The sequence below is a fragment of the Drosophila takahashii genome, chromosome 3L, assembly GCF_030179915.1.
Source record: "Drosophila takahashii strain IR98-3 E-12201 chromosome 3L, DtakHiC1v2, whole genome shotgun sequence".
NCBI classification, from domain to species: Eukaryota; Metazoa; Arthropoda; class Insecta; order Diptera; family Drosophilidae; genus Drosophila; species Drosophila takahashii.
This window is the reverse complement of record NC_091680.1, coordinates 8,648,014-8,664,150: the sequence shown is the minus strand read 5'-3', so window position 1 is coordinate 8,664,150 and position 16,137 is coordinate 8,648,014. Positions and strand designations below refer to the sequence as shown.

General features: G+C 46.1%; 8 protein-coding genes across 9 annotated transcripts; 4 read left to right on the top strand and 4 right to left on the bottom strand.

Annotated features, from left to right (window-relative positions):
* Positions 1-122: 122 nt before the first annotated feature.
* wrm1 (wurmchen 1) lies at positions 123-1,607 on the top strand. Its single transcript, XM_017154054.3, has 3 exons — positions 123-282; positions 463-819; positions 1,413-1,607. The coding sequence occupies exons 2-3, from the start codon at positions 526-528 to the stop codon at positions 1,605-1,607; spliced, it is 489 nt and encodes a 162-aa protein (XP_017009543.1). The 5' UTR covers positions 123-282; positions 463-525.
* Positions 1,608-1,613: 6 nt separating this feature from the next.
* wrm2 (wurmchen 2) lies at positions 1,614-2,473 on the top strand. Its single transcript, XM_017154056.3, has one exon. It carries the CDS (start codon positions 1,614-1,616, stop codon positions 1,785-1,787), a length of 174 nt encoding a protein of 57 aa, XP_017009545.1. The 3' UTR covers positions 1,788-2,473.
* Positions 2,474-2,549: 76 nt separating this feature from the next.
* On the bottom strand, positions 2,550-6,449 carry mus312 (mutagen-sensitive 312). 2 transcript variants are annotated; one of them, XM_017154052.3, is made up of 5 exons: positions 6,314-6,449; positions 5,717-6,228; positions 4,720-5,646; positions 4,612-4,656; positions 2,550-4,555 (listed from the first exon to the last, which is right to left on the bottom strand). In XM_017154052.3, exons 1-5 carry the CDS (start codon positions 6,358-6,360, stop codon positions 2,739-2,741), a joined length of 3,348 nt encoding a protein of 1,115 aa, XP_017009541.2. In that variant the 5' UTR covers positions 6,361-6,449; the 3' UTR covers positions 2,550-2,738. The 2 variants fall into 2 exon arrangements, with proteins under 2 accessions (XP_017009541.2, XP_070071416.1); XM_070215315.1 differs by having other exon boundaries at positions 4,419-4,555; positions 4,612-4,651.
* On the bottom strand, positions 6,254-6,809 carry LOC108065834 (uncharacterized). Its single transcript, XM_017154055.3, has 2 exons — positions 6,582-6,809; positions 6,254-6,522 (listed from the first exon to the last, which is right to left on the bottom strand). Exons 1-2 carry the CDS (start codon positions 6,704-6,706, stop codon positions 6,360-6,362), a joined length of 288 nt encoding a protein of 95 aa, XP_017009544.1. The 5' UTR covers positions 6,707-6,809; the 3' UTR covers positions 6,254-6,359.
* Positions 6,810-7,174: 365 nt separating this feature from the next.
* mrva (minerva) lies at positions 7,175-9,451 on the top strand. Its single transcript, XM_017154046.3, has one exon. The coding sequence runs from the start codon at positions 7,662-7,664 to the stop codon at positions 9,102-9,104; it is 1,443 nt and encodes a 480-aa protein (XP_017009535.2). The 5' UTR covers positions 7,175-7,661; the 3' UTR covers positions 9,105-9,451.
* A 550-nt stretch (positions 9,452-10,001) lies between these two features.
* Rint1 (RAD50 interactor 1) lies at positions 10,002-12,613 on the bottom strand. Its single transcript, XM_044394420.2, has 5 exons — positions 12,388-12,613; positions 11,505-12,332; positions 11,222-11,447; positions 10,372-11,164; positions 10,002-10,309 (listed from the first exon to the last, which is right to left on the bottom strand). The coding sequence occupies exons 1-5, from the start codon at positions 12,526-12,528 to the stop codon at positions 10,123-10,125; spliced, it is 2,175 nt and encodes a 724-aa protein (XP_044250355.1). The 5' UTR covers positions 12,529-12,613; the 3' UTR covers positions 10,002-10,122.
* A 232-nt stretch (positions 12,614-12,845) lies between these two features.
* RhoGEF4 (Rho guanine nucleotide exchange factor 4) lies at positions 12,846-15,120 on the top strand. Its single transcript, XM_017154086.3, has 4 exons — positions 12,846-13,066; positions 13,128-13,685; positions 13,739-14,295; positions 14,354-15,120. The coding sequence occupies exons 1-4, from the start codon at positions 12,934-12,936 to the stop codon at positions 15,029-15,031; spliced, it is 1,926 nt and encodes a 641-aa protein (XP_017009575.2). The 5' UTR covers positions 12,846-12,933; the 3' UTR covers positions 15,032-15,120.
* Positions 14,990-16,137, bottom strand: LOC108065856 (uncharacterized protein F13E9.13, mitochondrial). The gene is made up of 3 exons (XM_017154087.3): positions 16,000-16,137; positions 15,848-15,930; positions 14,990-15,789 (listed from the first exon to the last, which is right to left on the bottom strand). The coding sequence occupies exons 1-3, from the start codon at positions 16,073-16,075 to the stop codon at positions 15,124-15,126; spliced, it is 825 nt and encodes a 274-aa protein (XP_017009576.2). The 5' UTR covers positions 16,076-16,137; the 3' UTR covers positions 14,990-15,123.

Here is a 16,137-nt window from a genome sequence, read left to right as displayed (position 1 = left end):
AAAAAAAGGTTTTTGATTTATATTTTATTTTTAATTAAGTGCCCAAATGTATGCAACAAGTTATTTCTTGCATGCTCATTCGCGATCGATAAATTGTTATCGATCGCTTGCAACCCTGCGGCCTAGCCAACAAGTGCCACCACTAGCTAACTGAGCCAGGCTTTGGGCGTTGTTTTCGTAGCTGCAAAGTGGCTGAAATTAATACCTTTTGGGACTCTAAAAAGTTAATACACTTGAATGGGACTTGTGCCAAACTCAGTCAACTCCAATCTTGCGCAAATGGTGAGTGCAGTTTATGTTTTTAACTGGGTAAATCCGAGGCTGCTGGCCAAGTTTGCTTTGGTGACGCCACGCCCAATGTGACAAATAGGAATCCGAATCGGTGGCAATTGGTTTCGGGGTGCAAGTGTGGCAAGCAGCGTGGTGGTTGAACCATGGTTACCTTTTGTTCCCTCCTTTCAGACAAGTGAGCCTTGTGCAGCAGGCTATTGACCGCGTTTTCAAGTACCACACCCCTAAAAGACTATGTCCACAATCGAAGAGGAACGCAAGGCGTACGAAAAGAATCCCTACTTCACCGGCCACATCTACGGCAACTTCTCGCCGTTTTATGTGACCATCGCCATCTGCACGGTTGTCCTGGGCACAATCATCATACTGAACATCATCCTAGGCTGCTGCTCCAAGCACCGCAAGTACTGGCAGGACAGGCACACGGGCAACCGCTGGTTGGTTTCCATTTGGTCCGCCACGCCCCACAACCAGCCGCCACTGGATTTCACTGAACTGAAAGACGCCTCCTACTTCCAGCGTTTCCATGTGAGTGAATATAGAGATCTTCTTTGTTAGGTCTAATTGGGTCTTAAAAAATGCTCCCTGAAAATTTCTTGTCCGATATATCAAAAATTCTTAAATCAAACTAATTATTTTCTCTCTTGAACTCAAATAAGTTTTTAAGATATAGCATATTGTTTTGTAAATTATCACGCCTGTTCATATTTTTACTCTCGACTAATTTTGTCGGACTTAATATTTTGAAAGCGTTATAGAAATTAAATAAATTTCTAAATAATTTTCGTTAAGAAAAACCTTTAAAAACCTGTTAAATATTAACAAGTCTGCAAATTCGAATTCTGAAAACCGGAGAATTTATCATAAAAACCAATTAAATATTTCAAAGTCGAGATGTTAGTTTTGCTCTCCTGTTATAGCTATTAAAAAAATAACTTTCCTTTTCTAAAAAAAAACCAAAAATGGTTAGAAGAAAAAAATATATAATTTTTTTTTTTAATATTTAAATGATATAGTATTATTAAAGGCACATTTTTTACATCTTCCCGACCTTAAAAATATGATTTTATAAACATGATAAATCAAAAAACATTCTGAATCAAACTTTTTGGTCCTTCCAGCCCACTACTCATCAGCAAGTGTTCCCCGACGACGTTGTGATTGGCGTTGACGACTTGGAGCCCGTGCACTCGGCTCATCATCACCACCAGCAGCAGCAACACCAACGACCACCGCGTCCCGAGGGTCGTACTCTGCACCAGCAACGACAACGCGAGGAATACGTGGAGCTGCAGAAGCGCGAGAGCGACATCTAAGTTGTAATGGCTCTATACTTCCTTTATCCCGCCGTGGCCGCCATCGCCCTGTTCATCGTAGGCGTGATCATTGTCATGCTGCGCTATGGACCCCGTTTGTGCGGTCTGCGCCACCATGCGTTGCCGGACGACGACGACCTGCGGGGGAAGACGTACGAGCATGAGATTAGCTATGCTTAATCTCCTTCCGGGGTGTCCCAGAAACTTCCTCCAACCAAAAGTGCCCCAGAAACCGCTTCACATTTCAGTAAATATTTTAGGATCAACAGAATAGTAGGCTTGTTTCTATAGTCCGAGTTCTGGGGCACAACAAATTTTTCTTTGAAATTTTTTCAACAAACATCCGCAAAAATAATTTAAGATTTATGGACACTCCTCTTTATAATTTACATACTTCTTACACCAGCCGGCAATGTTACGAATTGCTTCTTATATATCTCCCTAAAACTAATCCTAGCTGCTGTAAGACCCCACTAACCCTTCTGCACCCAACAACCATAATTATTTTGCATGCAGTACAAATAGCTTCATTAGCAACTAGTTCTGTTCGAGCCGTTTCCATTCCATTAATCACAATCAGACAATGTGCCTTCAATGTAGAGACTCGTGAGAAAATTATACCGTCCAAGTGTCTTTTAGTGCCGTAAGATCGAACTGTATTTAAATGTAATGGTTTATACCCTTTTTGGGTAGTCTACAGATGCTGCATTTAATGTTGTCCAATATTTTTATAAAACATATCAGTGTCTTGCAACTACAACAGTTAATGCAAACTCTATACATTTGTATTCGTCCATTTAGTTTTCTAATATTGTATTCTGAAATGACATCAAATAAAGCTTCAAGTTACGGCAAATAAAAGTAAATCTGTTTGATTAAAAAATTAATTACCATTTCACTTAATCATAAGCAAAGTTTCTGTTAAGAAAATTAGTCAAACAATTGAGCGGAATATATTTCTAGTTTATAAATTTCACAGATAATAATTTTTAATCGCAATATGCTAAATAACAATGTCTTATTCAATAGAACATTCTACGATAGTAATAGAAATTAATACAAAGCATTCGGAGTAAGGTATAAGTACAAAGGAATCGAATAACTATAGATGCAGTAAGTTAAAGTTAGGATCTACTTCTTTTTAGAGGCCTTTTTAGGGTGCTTCCGCACATGGCGATCCGCTTGTTTTCCGGGAGCGACCAATTCATAGCGAAAGATAATGCAACGCCGGTCAAAGAAGGTCTTCAAGTCCTTGGGATCGTACCGATGACCCATCTGCTTCAAGTATAAATAGACTTCCTGCAGATCAATGGGCTCGTACATGAGAACACTCTCGTGCAGTTGCGGATTGGCGCAGAGAAGGTTGTGCCAGGCGATGTGGAGTGGCACCAGCGGCTGTGCCGTCTTCTTGGAAACGTTCGTTTGCGTGACAAAGGTCTCGAAATCATCGCAAAGACTCGGCGGAAGTGATTGGGAGAAACGCAGTAGCTCCTCGCCAGAGGCATCTTTAAATTTGAAATCCTTTTTCGGCTCAGTTGGCGTCAGGGAGGCTTCTGTTGTTGATTTCTTTAGTTTTGAGCGGGGTTTCTCCATCATTACGGGAGTTGATTTGGAACGGACAATGGGCTCTGTTCTGGTTGGCAAAGCCTGCATTATAGGATGCGTTTGATTGTAGATAAATTCTAGCATTTTCACGGCCTGTTTGCGTTTCAGTGGTTTTATGCCGTAGTTGTAAAGCCGCTGTAGAATCTCTGATTCCGAAAGAGTAGTGAAATCTGGCTTGGGGGTATTACAAACTCGTACGGTGTAAATATTTCCATCTACCTCCACCTGGTCTGGTACATCCAAAGATTGCTTCTTTGGCTCTGGAGTTGCCGTGGTTTTAATCTCCCCCTTTAACAAAAGATCCAGACCACTGGGCATGACATTTTCCTCAGCAGCAATAGCGGCGTCCTTTATGTTTTGAAAAACCATCTGATCGAATTCATCAAAGTCGTCATCAGAATTGTTTTCAGGCTTGCTTACTTTCTTCAGCAGTTCATTGAATTTGTGGCTACTCCTGCGAGGCAACGGCTTTACGGGTGCATCTAAAAACGAAGCTTCTGCCCAGTTGATTTGGCTATTTGATGGGGAGTCTCTTTTGACGGGGCTCTGGAGATCAGACAAACTAAACGGCTGGGATGGAGCAGCATCTAGAATGCCAAACTCAGCACGCTCCTTGCTAAGAGCACTCTTGTTGGGGGAATGTGAACTTTGTGACCCCTTTCCGTCCGTTGAGAAACCCATTAAAAAGGCATCCAGATCGTCTTCAGTTTGGAAATGTGGAACAGCACGTTTTTTGGTTACCGGAGAAGCGAAGCAGCTGTTTGAGCTGTCGTCCTCAACCTTAACCGTCTTATTGGCCTTCCAGATGGAGTAATTGATTTCCTCATCGGACAGCAGAACCACATCGTCGTTTTCGTCCTCGCTGTTTTGAGTCAAATCCACACTGGCATCCGATTGTCTAAAGGGTGAGGCCACAGGCGATACCCTCTTCTCAGGTGATAGGTTCATTTTCCAATTTAACAGGCTCTTAAAGCTGTGATCTGTTGACAAACTAATGCTCCTTTGCATTGAGTTCTTCGAGAAGTTCAATTCACTAAAGCTCGAACTGCGCTGAGTGTCATTTGGAGTGGTAAGAATATCCAAACGAAATGATGACTGCTCGGAACTCGTTGTGTCTTTTTCGGCGGTAAAGCAAAAGTTATCCTTATCTTCATCTACTTTCCATAGCGGAATTGTATCCACCTTTGCATACTTTAAGAACAACTCTTTGGAAATGGGACATCTTTCCTCCTGGGAACTGAAACTAGTGCCTGTTTCAGATGATTCTATTTTTGGGGTTGGTTCATTAAACTCTGCCATTTCTAACTCTTGGGTTAGATCAATAAAGTCATCATTGGGTTTGTCTGGAAAATAAAATGTAGTTATAATTTTGTTTATTAAAACTCTACAAATCACTTACCTTCAAAAGAAATCGTCGCCTGTGTAACGTTGAAAACAGTCTTTACTAAAGCAAAATTAAAATTCAGTTTAGAATACATTATCTCTCTCCTTAAATCTAAATTCTCACCTTCATCACTGGAACTAGAGAACACTTCATAGGTGGTTATTTGACTAGCTTCCTCAATGCTGGATTTAATTTCAAATTCTTTAACCGGAGAAGATTTTTCACTTATACTGTTGTTCTTGTAGACCCTCATGGAAAGTTCCTTAACTTCTTTGGGTTCGTAGGATATAGAAGGCGTTGCTATATCCGGTTCATCATCAGAATCTGCAAAGAGATCGGGGGAGGTGCAGCGCGTAGTTTGGGTGGGAATGCTTAAGCTGGCTTTTGAGGTTGTGGGTTCGAGGTTTTCTTTATCAACCACTCCCATCCTTGGTCGCTTATCTGGCGGTTCTTTAGAGGGACTGCTACTATTCGACGACATTTCGATCTCCACATTATCGCCCACTTTGGAGTCATCTTCGATCATGTTCTCGGCCACCATCTTTTCCAACTCATCTAGTTCCTCGGCCACTTGTTGTTCCAATCTTTGTTCCTCTCCAAAATGCTTTTCCAACTCCGCATAGACCAGTTCAAGTTGCTGCCTCAACTGGCGGGATTTCGGCGTTTCACGCTCTGGAGATAAATCTCTTCCCTGTATGGCAGCAAAATTCTTGAGAAGATGGTGTGCAGGCGTTTGACTAACTTCAACCAAGTCAGTTACGTAGTATACGCTTAAATCAATGGCACCTTCGCTCGGTTCTCGAAGGATTTGAGATTCTTTTTTAACTCTTAGTGGCTGAAGGAAAGAACTGATTACTGTGTAGGGCGTTATTAAACCCTCAGGTTCCTTCGTGCGCTTTTGTTGAGCCAGTAATGCTGACACCTTCTCCTCCAGCTTCTTCTGTTGCACTTCGGGATTGCGCAAAGTCAGGGCAGTGAACTTATTGGCCCACTTGCCACGTCGGCCTCCTTTTCCAGCCATTACAGGCAGCATCGCAAGGGATTTGTAATCTGAAAATTAATGATTATGAAAGGTATAAGCGGAATTTCTCTCTTAATAAGGCAAATAATTTCAACTAACCCTCCTTGGCGGCTGTGCGAAAGCCATACTTCTGCAGTTTGAGCCGTATTTTCTCCGTTTTCTCCACCTCATCATCCATGAGGTCCACCACTGCATCCTCCTCGTCGTTCAGGCGCAGGCGTCCCTGCTTCTCAGCCTCCGACTTCGATAGCGCCAGCGCCATTTCAATGTCATCCGGACTGAAGTTGTCGGCCATGCAGTGCTGGGCGGTTACCTCGGCGAAGATCTGCTCGTTTCTCAGGAAGTTACTGATGCTGGGCTGTTGTTTGCTCTTCCCGCGTCCTCGACGGGAACCACCAGTTGATGATGATCCACTGCTCCCCTTGAGTTTGGGTGCCTTTTTGGGCTTGGGTCCGGGTTTTTCGAACACATTGCTGGCGCGTATGGGTTTGATTTTGGGTGCCGGGGGATCAGGCTCTGCGGGAATGGCAGATGGAGATGCATCCTCGGGTGGGGCAAAAAAACTGGATAGTGATAATAAATCAGCAGATGTCTTGGTGCTCCGCGTCGATCTTCGGATGAGAGGAAAACAAAGTGTTTGGTTAGAGAACTACAAACATTTTATTGATGAACAAGCTGAACAAGAATTAAAGTTACCGAGGCTGCAGGTTTTTAAAGTTCGCCCGCCGCGTCTTGCGATCCATTATAGATTCCTCTGCTCCTCGCTCTCCTTGAGCGCCTCCTCGATGAATTTCGCAGTCCTCGGGGCGCCAAAGTCGAAGAGTCCCTTCCTGTCGCGCTCCTGTTCCGTTTGAGCCACCGCCTGGGACAACTTTTCGTTGGCAATACGCTGAATGGGCGTTAAACTAGAAGGGGATACAGGTTAAAACCCTATTTATCAGAAATAACTCCATAGATCACTCACCTCCAAATTCCGAATAAAAGTGATCCACCGGCCAACAGGGCGTAGGCAAATCGATTGCGGTACGTAAAGGATGGTGTGCCGTGGGTGCGTCTGGGCTTCCGCTTGGTGGTGTCAACAGGATCCATTGCAAATGCCTCTGGGTTATATAATTAAATACATTTTACCCGGTAAAAATCAAGAAAACATGCTTCAACTTGGCGTTGCTGGTCTAGGGTTGCCAGGTTTGCCGAATAAAATCAAAACAAGTTTAAATATGATGAAAACTACGGGAAAAATTATGTTAAATTCAGCAATTCAAGTTTCGATTAAGTTTATAAATAAAATTTCTTAAATATAGTTAATAAAGGTCTATTAAATTGGTGATTCAAATCATTGTTAAGGGTATTCCCTCTTTCATGGAATTCGTTTATGTTTGAATTTAGGTTGACTAGTTGCCGAAAGTTCATACAGCTTTTTAAATTTTAATTACAATTAAAATAAAATGAAGTTGAAATAAAAATTGTATAAAAACATTTTCAAAAGGAACACCCTTATTACCGTCCAGCTGTTTCAATGCACCTGCAGCCGAGTCGACAACCCTGCCCCCGAAGCGAGTTGGCAGCCCCCGCCAATGTATATGCGTAATTAACGGTAATTAACGGCAGAGAAAACAATTTAGTTTCATTCGATTCCGAGATTCCGAGCATCAACAAAGTGTGGGTGCACACGTCACTACTGATTTGCATAACAGAACGAACTTCGGCTGCAAGTGGAGTGTGAAAACTGATAGTCGACAACAACATAAGGCGTAATCCAAGCAGACAACAACAACTACAACTATCTGAGTTAGACAAAGGCCACTAGTGCGAGTACAGTAAACAAAAACAAAAGCAGCGAGATAAGCGAAGGAGGACAAAGCAGAAGAGTTCAACTCGCCCGTTGGCAGAAATTGATACAATTATTTTGCAGAAACGGCAGAAAAAAAACAAAAACAGCAGGAAATCAGAAGAGGCGGATTAATCATCGTACATTTTTCGATACGCCCATCGGTTCCCAGTTCCAATCGCTGGTCAGTACGGATTGAGCCAGCCGTGAGTTGAGATGGCGCGCGAGGACGAGGAACGCATCGTGGACAATGAGGAGGTCTCTCATCCGGCGGAGGAGGATGTGGTGGCTACCGGAGGACGCGGAAATCGCCGGGATAACGAACTAAGCCTGCCCTCCGGTGGCTGCTGCATGCCCTCCAGCACCAGTCACCGTTTCATGGCGCTGGTGTTCATGTGCCTCCTTGGATTTGGTTCCTACTTCTGCTACGACAATCCCGGCGCCCTGCAGAATGTCTTCAAAAGGGATCTCCACCTGAGCTCCACCCAGTTTACGCTCATTTACTCCATCTACTCGTGGCCCAATGTCGTCCTGTGCTTCGTGGGCGGCTTCCTGATCGATCGTCTCTTTGGGATTCGCTTGGGAACCATCATCTACATGCTGATCCTGCTGGTGGGCCAGCTAATCTTCGCCTGCGGCGGCATACTGGACGCCTTCTGGATGATGATCCTGGGCAGGTTCATCTTTGGCATTGGCGCTGAATCGCTGGCCGTGGCCCAGAATAGCTATGCTGTGCTGTGGTTCAAGGGCAAGGAACTCAATATGGTCTTCGGCCTGCAGCTTTCGGTGGCCCGTTTCGGGAGCACCGTCAACTTTTGGGTGATGCAGCCCATCTACGACTTTGTCAGCAAGTTCTACCAGGGACACACCGCTCTGGGCGTCGTCCTGCTGCTGGCCACGCTCACCTGTGTGATGTCCATGATCTGCGCCCTCATCCTCGGCTGGATGGACAAGCGAGCGGAGCGGATATTGCAGCGCAACACCAATCCGGCTGGTCAGATACCCAAGCTCACGGATGTCTTCTCGTTCAAGCCACCCTTCTGGATGGTCTCCATCATTTGCGTGGCCTACTATGTGGCCATTTTTCCATTTATTGCGCTGGGTCAGAACTTCTTTGTCGACCGATTTGGTTATACGCCGGCCCAGGCAAACACTGTGGACTCGCTGGTGTATCTAATTGCGGCCGCCTCGTCACCCATTTTTGGTTTCATCATCGACAAGCTGGGCAGGAATGTGACCTGGGTGTTTACGGCCACGCTGACGACGATTGGAGCCCATGCCCTGCTCACGTTCACCCAATTGACACCGTATGTGGGCATGACCATCATGGGACTCTCGTATTCCATGCTGGCCGCCAGTTTGTGGCCCCTGGTGGCGCTCATCATTCCGGAATACCAGTTGGGCACCGCCTACGGCTTCTGCCAGTCCATTCAGAATCTTGGCCTGGCCGTAATCACCATTTTGGCCGGAATAATCGTGGATCACAGCGGCGGCGAGCACATGTGGCTGCAGCTGTTCTTCATGGGCTGGCTGACCATCGCCCTGATCGCCACCGGCGTCATCTGGGCCTACAACAGCAAGCACCGCGGTAATCTCAACATGACGCCCCAGCAACGGGCGCAGTTCGTCAGCGCTGAGAATTATCAGAATTTTGAATAGAAGAGGAGAGGCGAACGGAACCCGCAGATCGGATTATTATCGGTTATTTAGTGTAGACATAAAGTTATTCCCTGCGGGCTACGATGTGATGATGATGTGTGATGTGCGTCTCGAGTCGCAAATTGGTATTTACTAACTGCAATTGTTTGTCATCCGACGGCGGGGAGATATACAATACGCCCTGATCGGCCCTGAATCATTATTGATGCGGATTCGAGCCCGATCAGGCCGGCTATATGCTATTTACGCTATGTATTTTTAGAGCAATTTATTATTACAGTTACCGCATGTTTTTGTGTCAACGTTTTACAAATTAAACTAAAATTAAATCGAAACCCAAAAACCAATTAATTGTCTAATATTAAACCGCAACTCATTTAAAGACTTGTGCGCCCAGGGCGAAGATTTGGTATATAATTGTAAATATTTATCTCATTCGATTTGTATCGATCGTTACTAGCATTTTTACTATGTCCTGGTGTAATACAAAGTAGTTAAATCTCCGTCTTGAAAACTATGTTTATAAAATGCCTCACTTGCAAATAAAAAGTATGTAAATTACAGAATATATTTCAATTTATCCAATGAGAAATAAACAAACGAATATATTTTCTTTTCAACTTTCAGTTCAATTGTAAATGATCTTATTTCGCAAAAAGCCGGCGTATAAACGTTGTACATATTTGCAAAAATTCCTAAGGCCCAATAAAAGCGAAGATTTATAGTAAAAACAAAATAATTATCTAAGTTACCGTTCTTTTGTTGTTTAAAACATCTTAACATCCGTCTTGAAAACAATGTTTCACTTGCAAATAAAAAGTATGTAAATTACAGAATATAATTAAATTCATCCAATGAGAAATAAGCAAACGAATATATTTTCTTTTCAACTTTCAGTTCAATTGTAAATGATTTTATTTCGCGAAAAGCCGGCGTCTAAACGTTGTACATATTTGCAAAATTCCTAAGGCCCAATAAAAGCGAAGATTTATGATTAAAACAAAATAATTATCTAAGTTTAAAACATCTTGATGTCCGTCCGCCGTTCCAGCACCTCAATGCACTGTTTGCTATCCAGGCAGAGCACATGCAGTTCCCGCAGAGGTTTTGTTTTCTCCTCCACCGATTGATTACTGCGCAGCGTTTCCAGCAGCAACAAAGCTGTGCCTCTAGCTGCCGTCAACAGCTTGCTGGCATCGTGTATTCTGGTGAAAGGTGTCAGGTTTTAGGTTTATTGTGCATAAAAGCATATTTCGGGATGACTCACCTCTTGAAGAGCAGCTCCGGTCGACGTGTATACTGTCCGAAGAGCGCAAATAAGTTTCTCGTCATGTCGTAATTGAACTGCGCTGCCCCCGCAGGCGAGAACTTCGTGTTCATCACCATGCTCTCGTGCATGAACTCATCGATTTGATGGGCTATCAAGCGCAGCGTCTGGTTGAACAGATTGGCGGACAGCTCACGCTCCAGATTGTGCAGCAAGGTGACGAGCACCTGGAACATTTCACCGCCACTGGGCGAAAGGATAAAGGGTTCCCTGCAGTTCTGCTCCGGCATTGTGGGCCACGCGTCATGGCGATAGCTCATCGATTTGGCCTTCATCTCGTTGGTCGCCTTCGTCGCCAGATTGCGTGTGAGTTGCCGCGACCAGTGTTCCAGCTCAGAAACAGCATGCTCAAACACGGAATTGATTTCCGGTGCATTTGGACCGGCGAGAGCCGCATGCAGGTGTAAATAATGCACATTTTCGCCCCATTCACGCAGCACCATTACCAAATAGTTGATGGCGTTCAGAACGGGAATGCTCGGAACCGCTCCACTGCTGTGCAGCTGCACCAACCGCCGGCGAAAGCTGTCGATCAGTTCCAGCTGCAGATGCAGGAACTGCAGTTGATGACCAGGCTGAATTAGCCCATAGTAGCGATCCTTAATGGCGTCCAGCAGTCGCATAAACTGATCCGCACACCTGGGGATTTTCAGATCGTCGTCGAAAGTGTTGGGATCAATTAGCTGGAACGGCGTCTCTGCCTGTAGAATATCATCCATTTTCTCCGCACAAACTAAGTAGGGAAATTATTCAACAAACTAAGCAATAAAGTACAGTGACCTCATCTCACATCGTTCTTCTAGAGAAATCCAGCGAAGCAAATACATGGGCTGAGTGATAACGGAAATGGCGCTGGGAAAACTGGCCGGATAACCAAATGTCTCTCTAAGCTCGGACTCAAAGGCCAGCGTCTCGTCCAGCAGATGGGCAAAGAGTATCTCGTCTTGGGCAATCTGTTCAATGTCCACCGCTAGTTTCTCAATGGTTAACTGCACCAGACCTCGCATAAACTCCAGCTAGAATAGATTAGCAATTAGCTTTCTTTATGATATAGTAGCATACTCTTTACTCACCCTTAAATTGTAGTCCAGCTTGCCCGCCTTCATGGCCGCTGGCTGGAATGTCTTGCCCACAAAGAAGTGCGTCTCCTTGCCCCAGTTGAGAATCTGCGTGTAGAACCACTCGGGCTTGTCCAATCGATTCGTTTGCCTTGCCCCTGTAAAGTGAAACGTGAATCGCTGGCGGTAGGGCGCCAGCAGGAGCTGCACCACCTGGTTGATGGGCTGGCACACAATGCTGGGCGTGATGCTAAGCAGCGGCGCATGCTCTTCGGCCGGGGATTTGATGAGGAACATGTATTCGGCCAGCAGCTGGGCCTTGGCAGTGTCCCGCGTGGGTGAATAGTTGAGGGCCTGCTGTTCCAGATGCGCCCAGCGCATGCTCTTCAGCACAGCCTCGAATTCGCTGGAAAGCCGCTTGAGGAGCAGCTTATGCCAGTAGATGGCAGTGCGTTCGGCAAAGGATATTAAGGAGTGCGCCTGGACGGCCTGCAGACGTCCCACCACGCTGTGCTCGCAATCGTTGCCCTCGTAGAGGGTTAGATAGATATTGACCAGCTTGGCCTCATCCTTGCCGTTGATGGCATTGCCCAGGGCGGCGCTGATCTCCTGGATGTCCTGGACGAGGCGCAGATACTGCGTCAGGCGCTGCAGCTGCCGCACATTGGCCACATCCTCGGCGACGCTCTCCAGGGCGGGCTGGCACTCCCTGAGCTTCTTTCTCAGCTTGACGCCGAACTGGGCCAACTTTTCCAGCTCAAAGTCGATGCTCTCGCAGACCTGTTGCTGGCACTGGAAGGCGGATTTGTAGCAGGACACGTTCTGGGCATCCTCGTAGTCGAGCTGGTGGTGTAGGAGTATTAAAAACATGAATTTTTCGTATAGTTTTTAACCTTACCGTTTGGGACAAGACTTGGAGGCGCTCCTTGTAGTGGGCGACTAGGTGACTGGCCCGATGCAGCTGGCTGGCATCCTTCCCAATCTCCTCGTTCAGTCGCGCCACTATGCGCAGCTCCATTTCGCTCAGCTTTGCATGCATTTTGGCGCAGCAAAGGCTAAAACAACATTTAAATTAAAGCTAAACGGGCCACGAACCACGTATAAAAATAAATAATTGGAATAGTGTGACCATGTTGTAAAAGCCGGAAAATCAGATTCTTACTGCCTACTTTGCCACTGCCTTTAATTAAATTCTTTGTAATTTTAAATTATAAAACACATGCTCTACTGTAATAAATAATTCTTCAGTAATTTCGGCTCATAAACCTAGTTATTTTATTACCTTCCGAACTTTCTGACCTCCCCTCGCATATGCGGTCTCACACAAGCCAGTGTGGCTGCTAATAGCCCTACGGTCACACTGCAGAAGCGGGCATTTGTTTAAATTGAACAGGTGTGGCGTCCTTTTCGTTTGAGGTCTTCTTAAGCTAAACTTGGCTGGAAAATGTTTACGCCCAGGCAAAAAGGACACGGAAATGGGTTCATTCCCTCGCCCCAGACCCCTCTGAGCTTCAGCCGGGAGCTGCGGCAAGTGCTGCAGGAGAGGAACCTCCTAACCGCCAAGTCGCGAAGGAAAGGTGAGCAAAATAAACGGGCGTCGCCAGGTGTTCGGGTCCTAATTGTTACTATTTTCCTTAGTTTGCTCCATGCTGGACAGCAACAGCAGCAGTCCCATTGGATCACCCAATCCGGAGTCGGGGAAACGATTGGGATTCCGGCGGCAGGCCATCCAGGAGATCATCTCGTCGGAAAAGGCGTATTTGGGGCAGCTGGAGCTGCTGGTGAACTTCTTTGTGCGGCCCCTCAAGGAGCAGGCCATCATCGATTGCTCCAATCACACCCTGCTCTTCGGTCAGATCGAGATGATTCACAATCTGAATGGGGAGTTCCTGAAGGAATTGGAGGCGAACATGGAGAATGTGGCGCAGGCCTTCCTCAAAATGGCCCCCTTCTTCAAGCTGTACTCGGTGTATGCCTTTGACTATCGCGGTGCTCTGTTCGTCATCCAGGACTTGATCAGCAAGAATCCGGTGTTCAGAAAGTTCCTGGAGCAGACCGAGAGTCGTCCGGAGGTGCAGCGCAAGCTGAACTCCCTGATGATTGTGCCCATCCAGCGGGTTCCCAGATACAAGCTACTTCTCGAGCAGGTGCTGCTCTACACAAGTCCTGCAGATGCGGACTACAGATCTTTGAAGGGTATGATCTAAGAAAGTTATCCTGTTATCCAATTAATAAGTTAATCCTTCCAGAATCCGTCAAGGAGATCGAGGCCACCGCCAGTCACATAAACACCTGCGTGGAGGAGCAGGAAATCACCCAGTATCTGATTCACTTGCAGAACTCTCTGGTTAATAGAACCCCCAATATTGTGAAGCCATCGCGACGCGTCATCAAGGAGGGCATCCTGCAGAAGATCACCCACAAGGGCACGGAAATCAAGCGGTACTGCGTTCTCATGTCGGACATATTCATGTACTGCAAGATGATCAAGGAACGAGCGCCCAATACCGTGGTGGAAAACTCTCTCGAGTGCTGCTGCATTTTTCCCCTGAAGAAATGCAAGGTGTACGAAATGCTGCCGGGCAACTTTAAGCTGACGTGCCAAAGTGATGGCATCATTTTTGGCAGTGGCGACGTGCAGCTGTCGCGCACTTGGGTGGGCTTCATCCGCGATGCCATAGATCTGCATGTACAGTGCCGGAAAACACTGCGAAAGGACTCGAGCAAAAGGACGCCCATACGCAAGAAGGACATGAAGAAGTTCGGAGCCGATTATGTACTGAGTCCCAACAACAAGCGCAAATGCGTGAGTACTTAGAAATCCAAGTGATAAGTTTAATGTTAATGTTTTATATTTATTACAGGAATATGAGACTGTTTTTCGCAACAAGAATCGCAGCACGGATTCCGAAGAGGAGACCGAGGAAAGTGCTTGCTTTCCGCGCAAGCGAAAGGTGCCCAGCGGCGCCTTGAGAACTCCAAATTCTAATTTAATGGGAAAGCCCATCGCATCCTCGTCAATCAAACGCGTAGCCCCACCACCACCTCCTCTTCCTGCCAACGCCGTGCAGCTGCGGCATCAGCAGGAAAGAGCTGGGGAGTCGTCCTGCAAGGAGAATCGCATCTCCAAGTTGTACAAGAAGATAGCTACCGGTGACAAGGTGGCCAATGTTCGGGGCATTCTCAAGCGCAGCAATGTGCCGGTGCCCAACAGCGACCACGATCCCAGCTATGGATTCGCCAGTCGCTACTCGGACTCCAAATCCTATTTTAGAGCCCACAATGTGGACAACACCATACCGACATTTGTGAAGCGAGAGGATCTGTTTAATGGCGAGAACATGTTTCCGGTACACTTAAGGAGCCACGAGGAGATCTGCTCACCGCCGCAGAAGAAGCGGGTCAAGTTCGACGAAACCTTGGATGCAGTGTCTCCGGTTCTGGACCAGAAACCCTTTGCATTCGCAAGCGATGGACTTGCCGAGCAAAAACCCACATCATTGCGTGAGCGAATTTATGATTTCTTTGCTAATCTATTCTAGAACTAGATGACATCAAACTAAATCGTATACATTATTCATTATTCGCTTACAACATTTATACACATCAATAAAATTATTAACAATTCTGATCATTAAGATTGTCTCAAATGGCAGATCTTTTGCATAAAGTCACCCACAGCTTCTTCGCTAATCTCCTCCAGCCAACTGCCATTTCGCTTAAAGTGCGAACCAATTATGACTGCTTGGGCATCCTTGAAGTAGCTACCGATGTTATCTTTGGTAACGCCGGAACCAATTATCAAGGGAACCTTTACCCGGCCCGATAGCTGCTGCAGATCTTCCGGACTGGCTGCATGACCCGTTGCTGTTCCCGTGATGATAATGCCATCGGTGAGGAAGAACTCTGCCGCGTGGGCTGTTTCTAGGAGACTGACATCACCAGTTATCGCATGGGAGCTGTGTTTCTTCTTAAGATCCGTAAAGATCAGTACATCCTCGGCATCGATGAGCTTGCGGTATCGCAGCAAATCCCCCGCACAGGCATCTGTGTAGCCCTCATCGGCCACATGACCAAAAACGAATCCCTCACTGCGGATGAACTGCAGCCGACTGGCTTTGGCAATGGCCAAGGCTTGTTTATTGCCGCAGGCGAGGACCTGAACACCACACGGAGTTTCCTGGGGGATCACATCCCGCACTGCCTGTCCCAGTCGAGTCATGCAGGCCACTATCTCGGGGCCAATGAGACGCTCTGGTATGTAGGGAATATCGTGCATATTCTCGATGAGCACGGCATCCTGTAGGGGAAATTCAGGAGTTTTAACTGGAATTTATTTTAACTATTGTATATCCTACCAGTTGATGTTTCTTGTAGAGATTGGCCTCGTATACGGCCTTCTCAATCGTCTCCTTCCAGTTGCCGGCGTATCGTGGTGTTCCTGATGTTGTGGTTCCGGATTAGTAGGAAATCAGTTCGGTTGTTTGCGCTTTCTTGGAGCTTCTCTCACCTGGCAGGGCATTTACGTGTATCATGCCGATTACTTTGCATGTTTGCTGGTTGAATACTTTCAGAAAACGTTGCATTTTTGAATTTAATGATTTTAAATGGAAGGTTATGGTAAATAACAAAAATATTTTTACCGGCA

Coding starts and splice junctions, on each gene's coding strand:
- wrm1 (XM_017154054.3), top strand. CDS start 526: ATGTCCACAATCGAAGAGGAACGCAAGGCGTACGAAAAGAATCCCTAC. Junction 820..1,412: donor CCTACTTCCAGCGTTTCCAT/GTGAGTGAATAT, acceptor TGGTCCTTCCAG/CCCACTACTCATCAGCAAGT.
- RhoGEF4 (XM_017154086.3), top strand. CDS start 12,934: ATGTTTACGCCCAGGCAAAAAGGACACGGAAATGGGTTCATTCCCTCG. Junction 13,686..13,738: donor GGACTACAGATCTTTGAAGG/GTATGATCTAAG, acceptor TAATCCTTCCAG/AATCCGTCAAGGAGATCGAG. Junction 14,296..14,353: donor CCAACAACAAGCGCAAATGC/GTGAGTACTTAG, acceptor TATTTATTACAG/GAATATGAGACTGTTTTTCG.
- mus312 (XM_017154052.3), bottom strand. CDS start 6,360: ATGGATCGCAAGACGCGGCGGGCGAACTTTAAAAACCTGCAGCCTCG. Junction 6,229..6,313: donor TTTAAAAACCTGCAGCCTCG/GTAACTTTAATT, acceptor TCTCATCCGAAG/ATCGACGCGGAGCACCAAGA. Junction 5,647..5,716: donor TCGCACAGCCGCCAAGGAGG/GTTAGTTGAAAT, acceptor ATTAATTTTCAG/ATTACAAATCCCTTGCGATG.
- mrva (XM_017154046.3), top strand. CDS start 7,662: ATGGCGCGCGAGGACGAGGAACGCATCGTGGACAATGAGGAGGTCTCT.
- wrm2 (XM_017154056.3), top strand. CDS start 1,614: ATGGCTCTATACTTCCTTTATCCCGCCGTGGCCGCCATCGCCCTGTTC.
- LOC108065834 (XM_017154055.3), bottom strand. CDS start 6,706: ATGGATCCTGTTGACACCACCAAGCGGAAGCCCAGACGCACCCACGGC. Junction 6,523..6,581: donor CTTTTATTCGGAATTTGGAG/GTGAGTGATCTA, acceptor ATCCCCTTCTAG/TTTAACGCCCATTCAGCGTA.
- LOC108065856 (XM_017154087.3), bottom strand. CDS start 16,075: ATGCAACGTTTTCTGAAAGTATTCAACCAGCAAACATGCAAAGTAATC. Junction 15,931..15,999: donor ACACGTAAATGCCCTGCCAG/GTGAGAGAAGCT, acceptor CCACAACATCAG/GAACACCACGATACGCCGGC. Junction 15,790..15,847: donor TCTACAAGAAACATCAACTG/GTAGGATATACA, acceptor TTTCCCCTACAG/GATGCCGTGCTCATCGAGAA.
- Rint1 (XM_044394420.2), bottom strand. CDS start 12,528: ATGCATGCAAAGCTGAGCGAAATGGAGCTGCGCATAGTGGCGCGACTG. Junction 12,333..12,387: donor TCCAAGTCTTGTCCCAAACG/GTAAGGTTAAAA, acceptor CTACACCACCAG/CTCGACTACGAGGATGCCCA. Junction 10,310..10,371: donor CCGGAGCTGCTCTTCAAGAG/GTGAGTCATCCC, acceptor ACCTTTCACCAG/AATACACGATGCCAGCAAGC.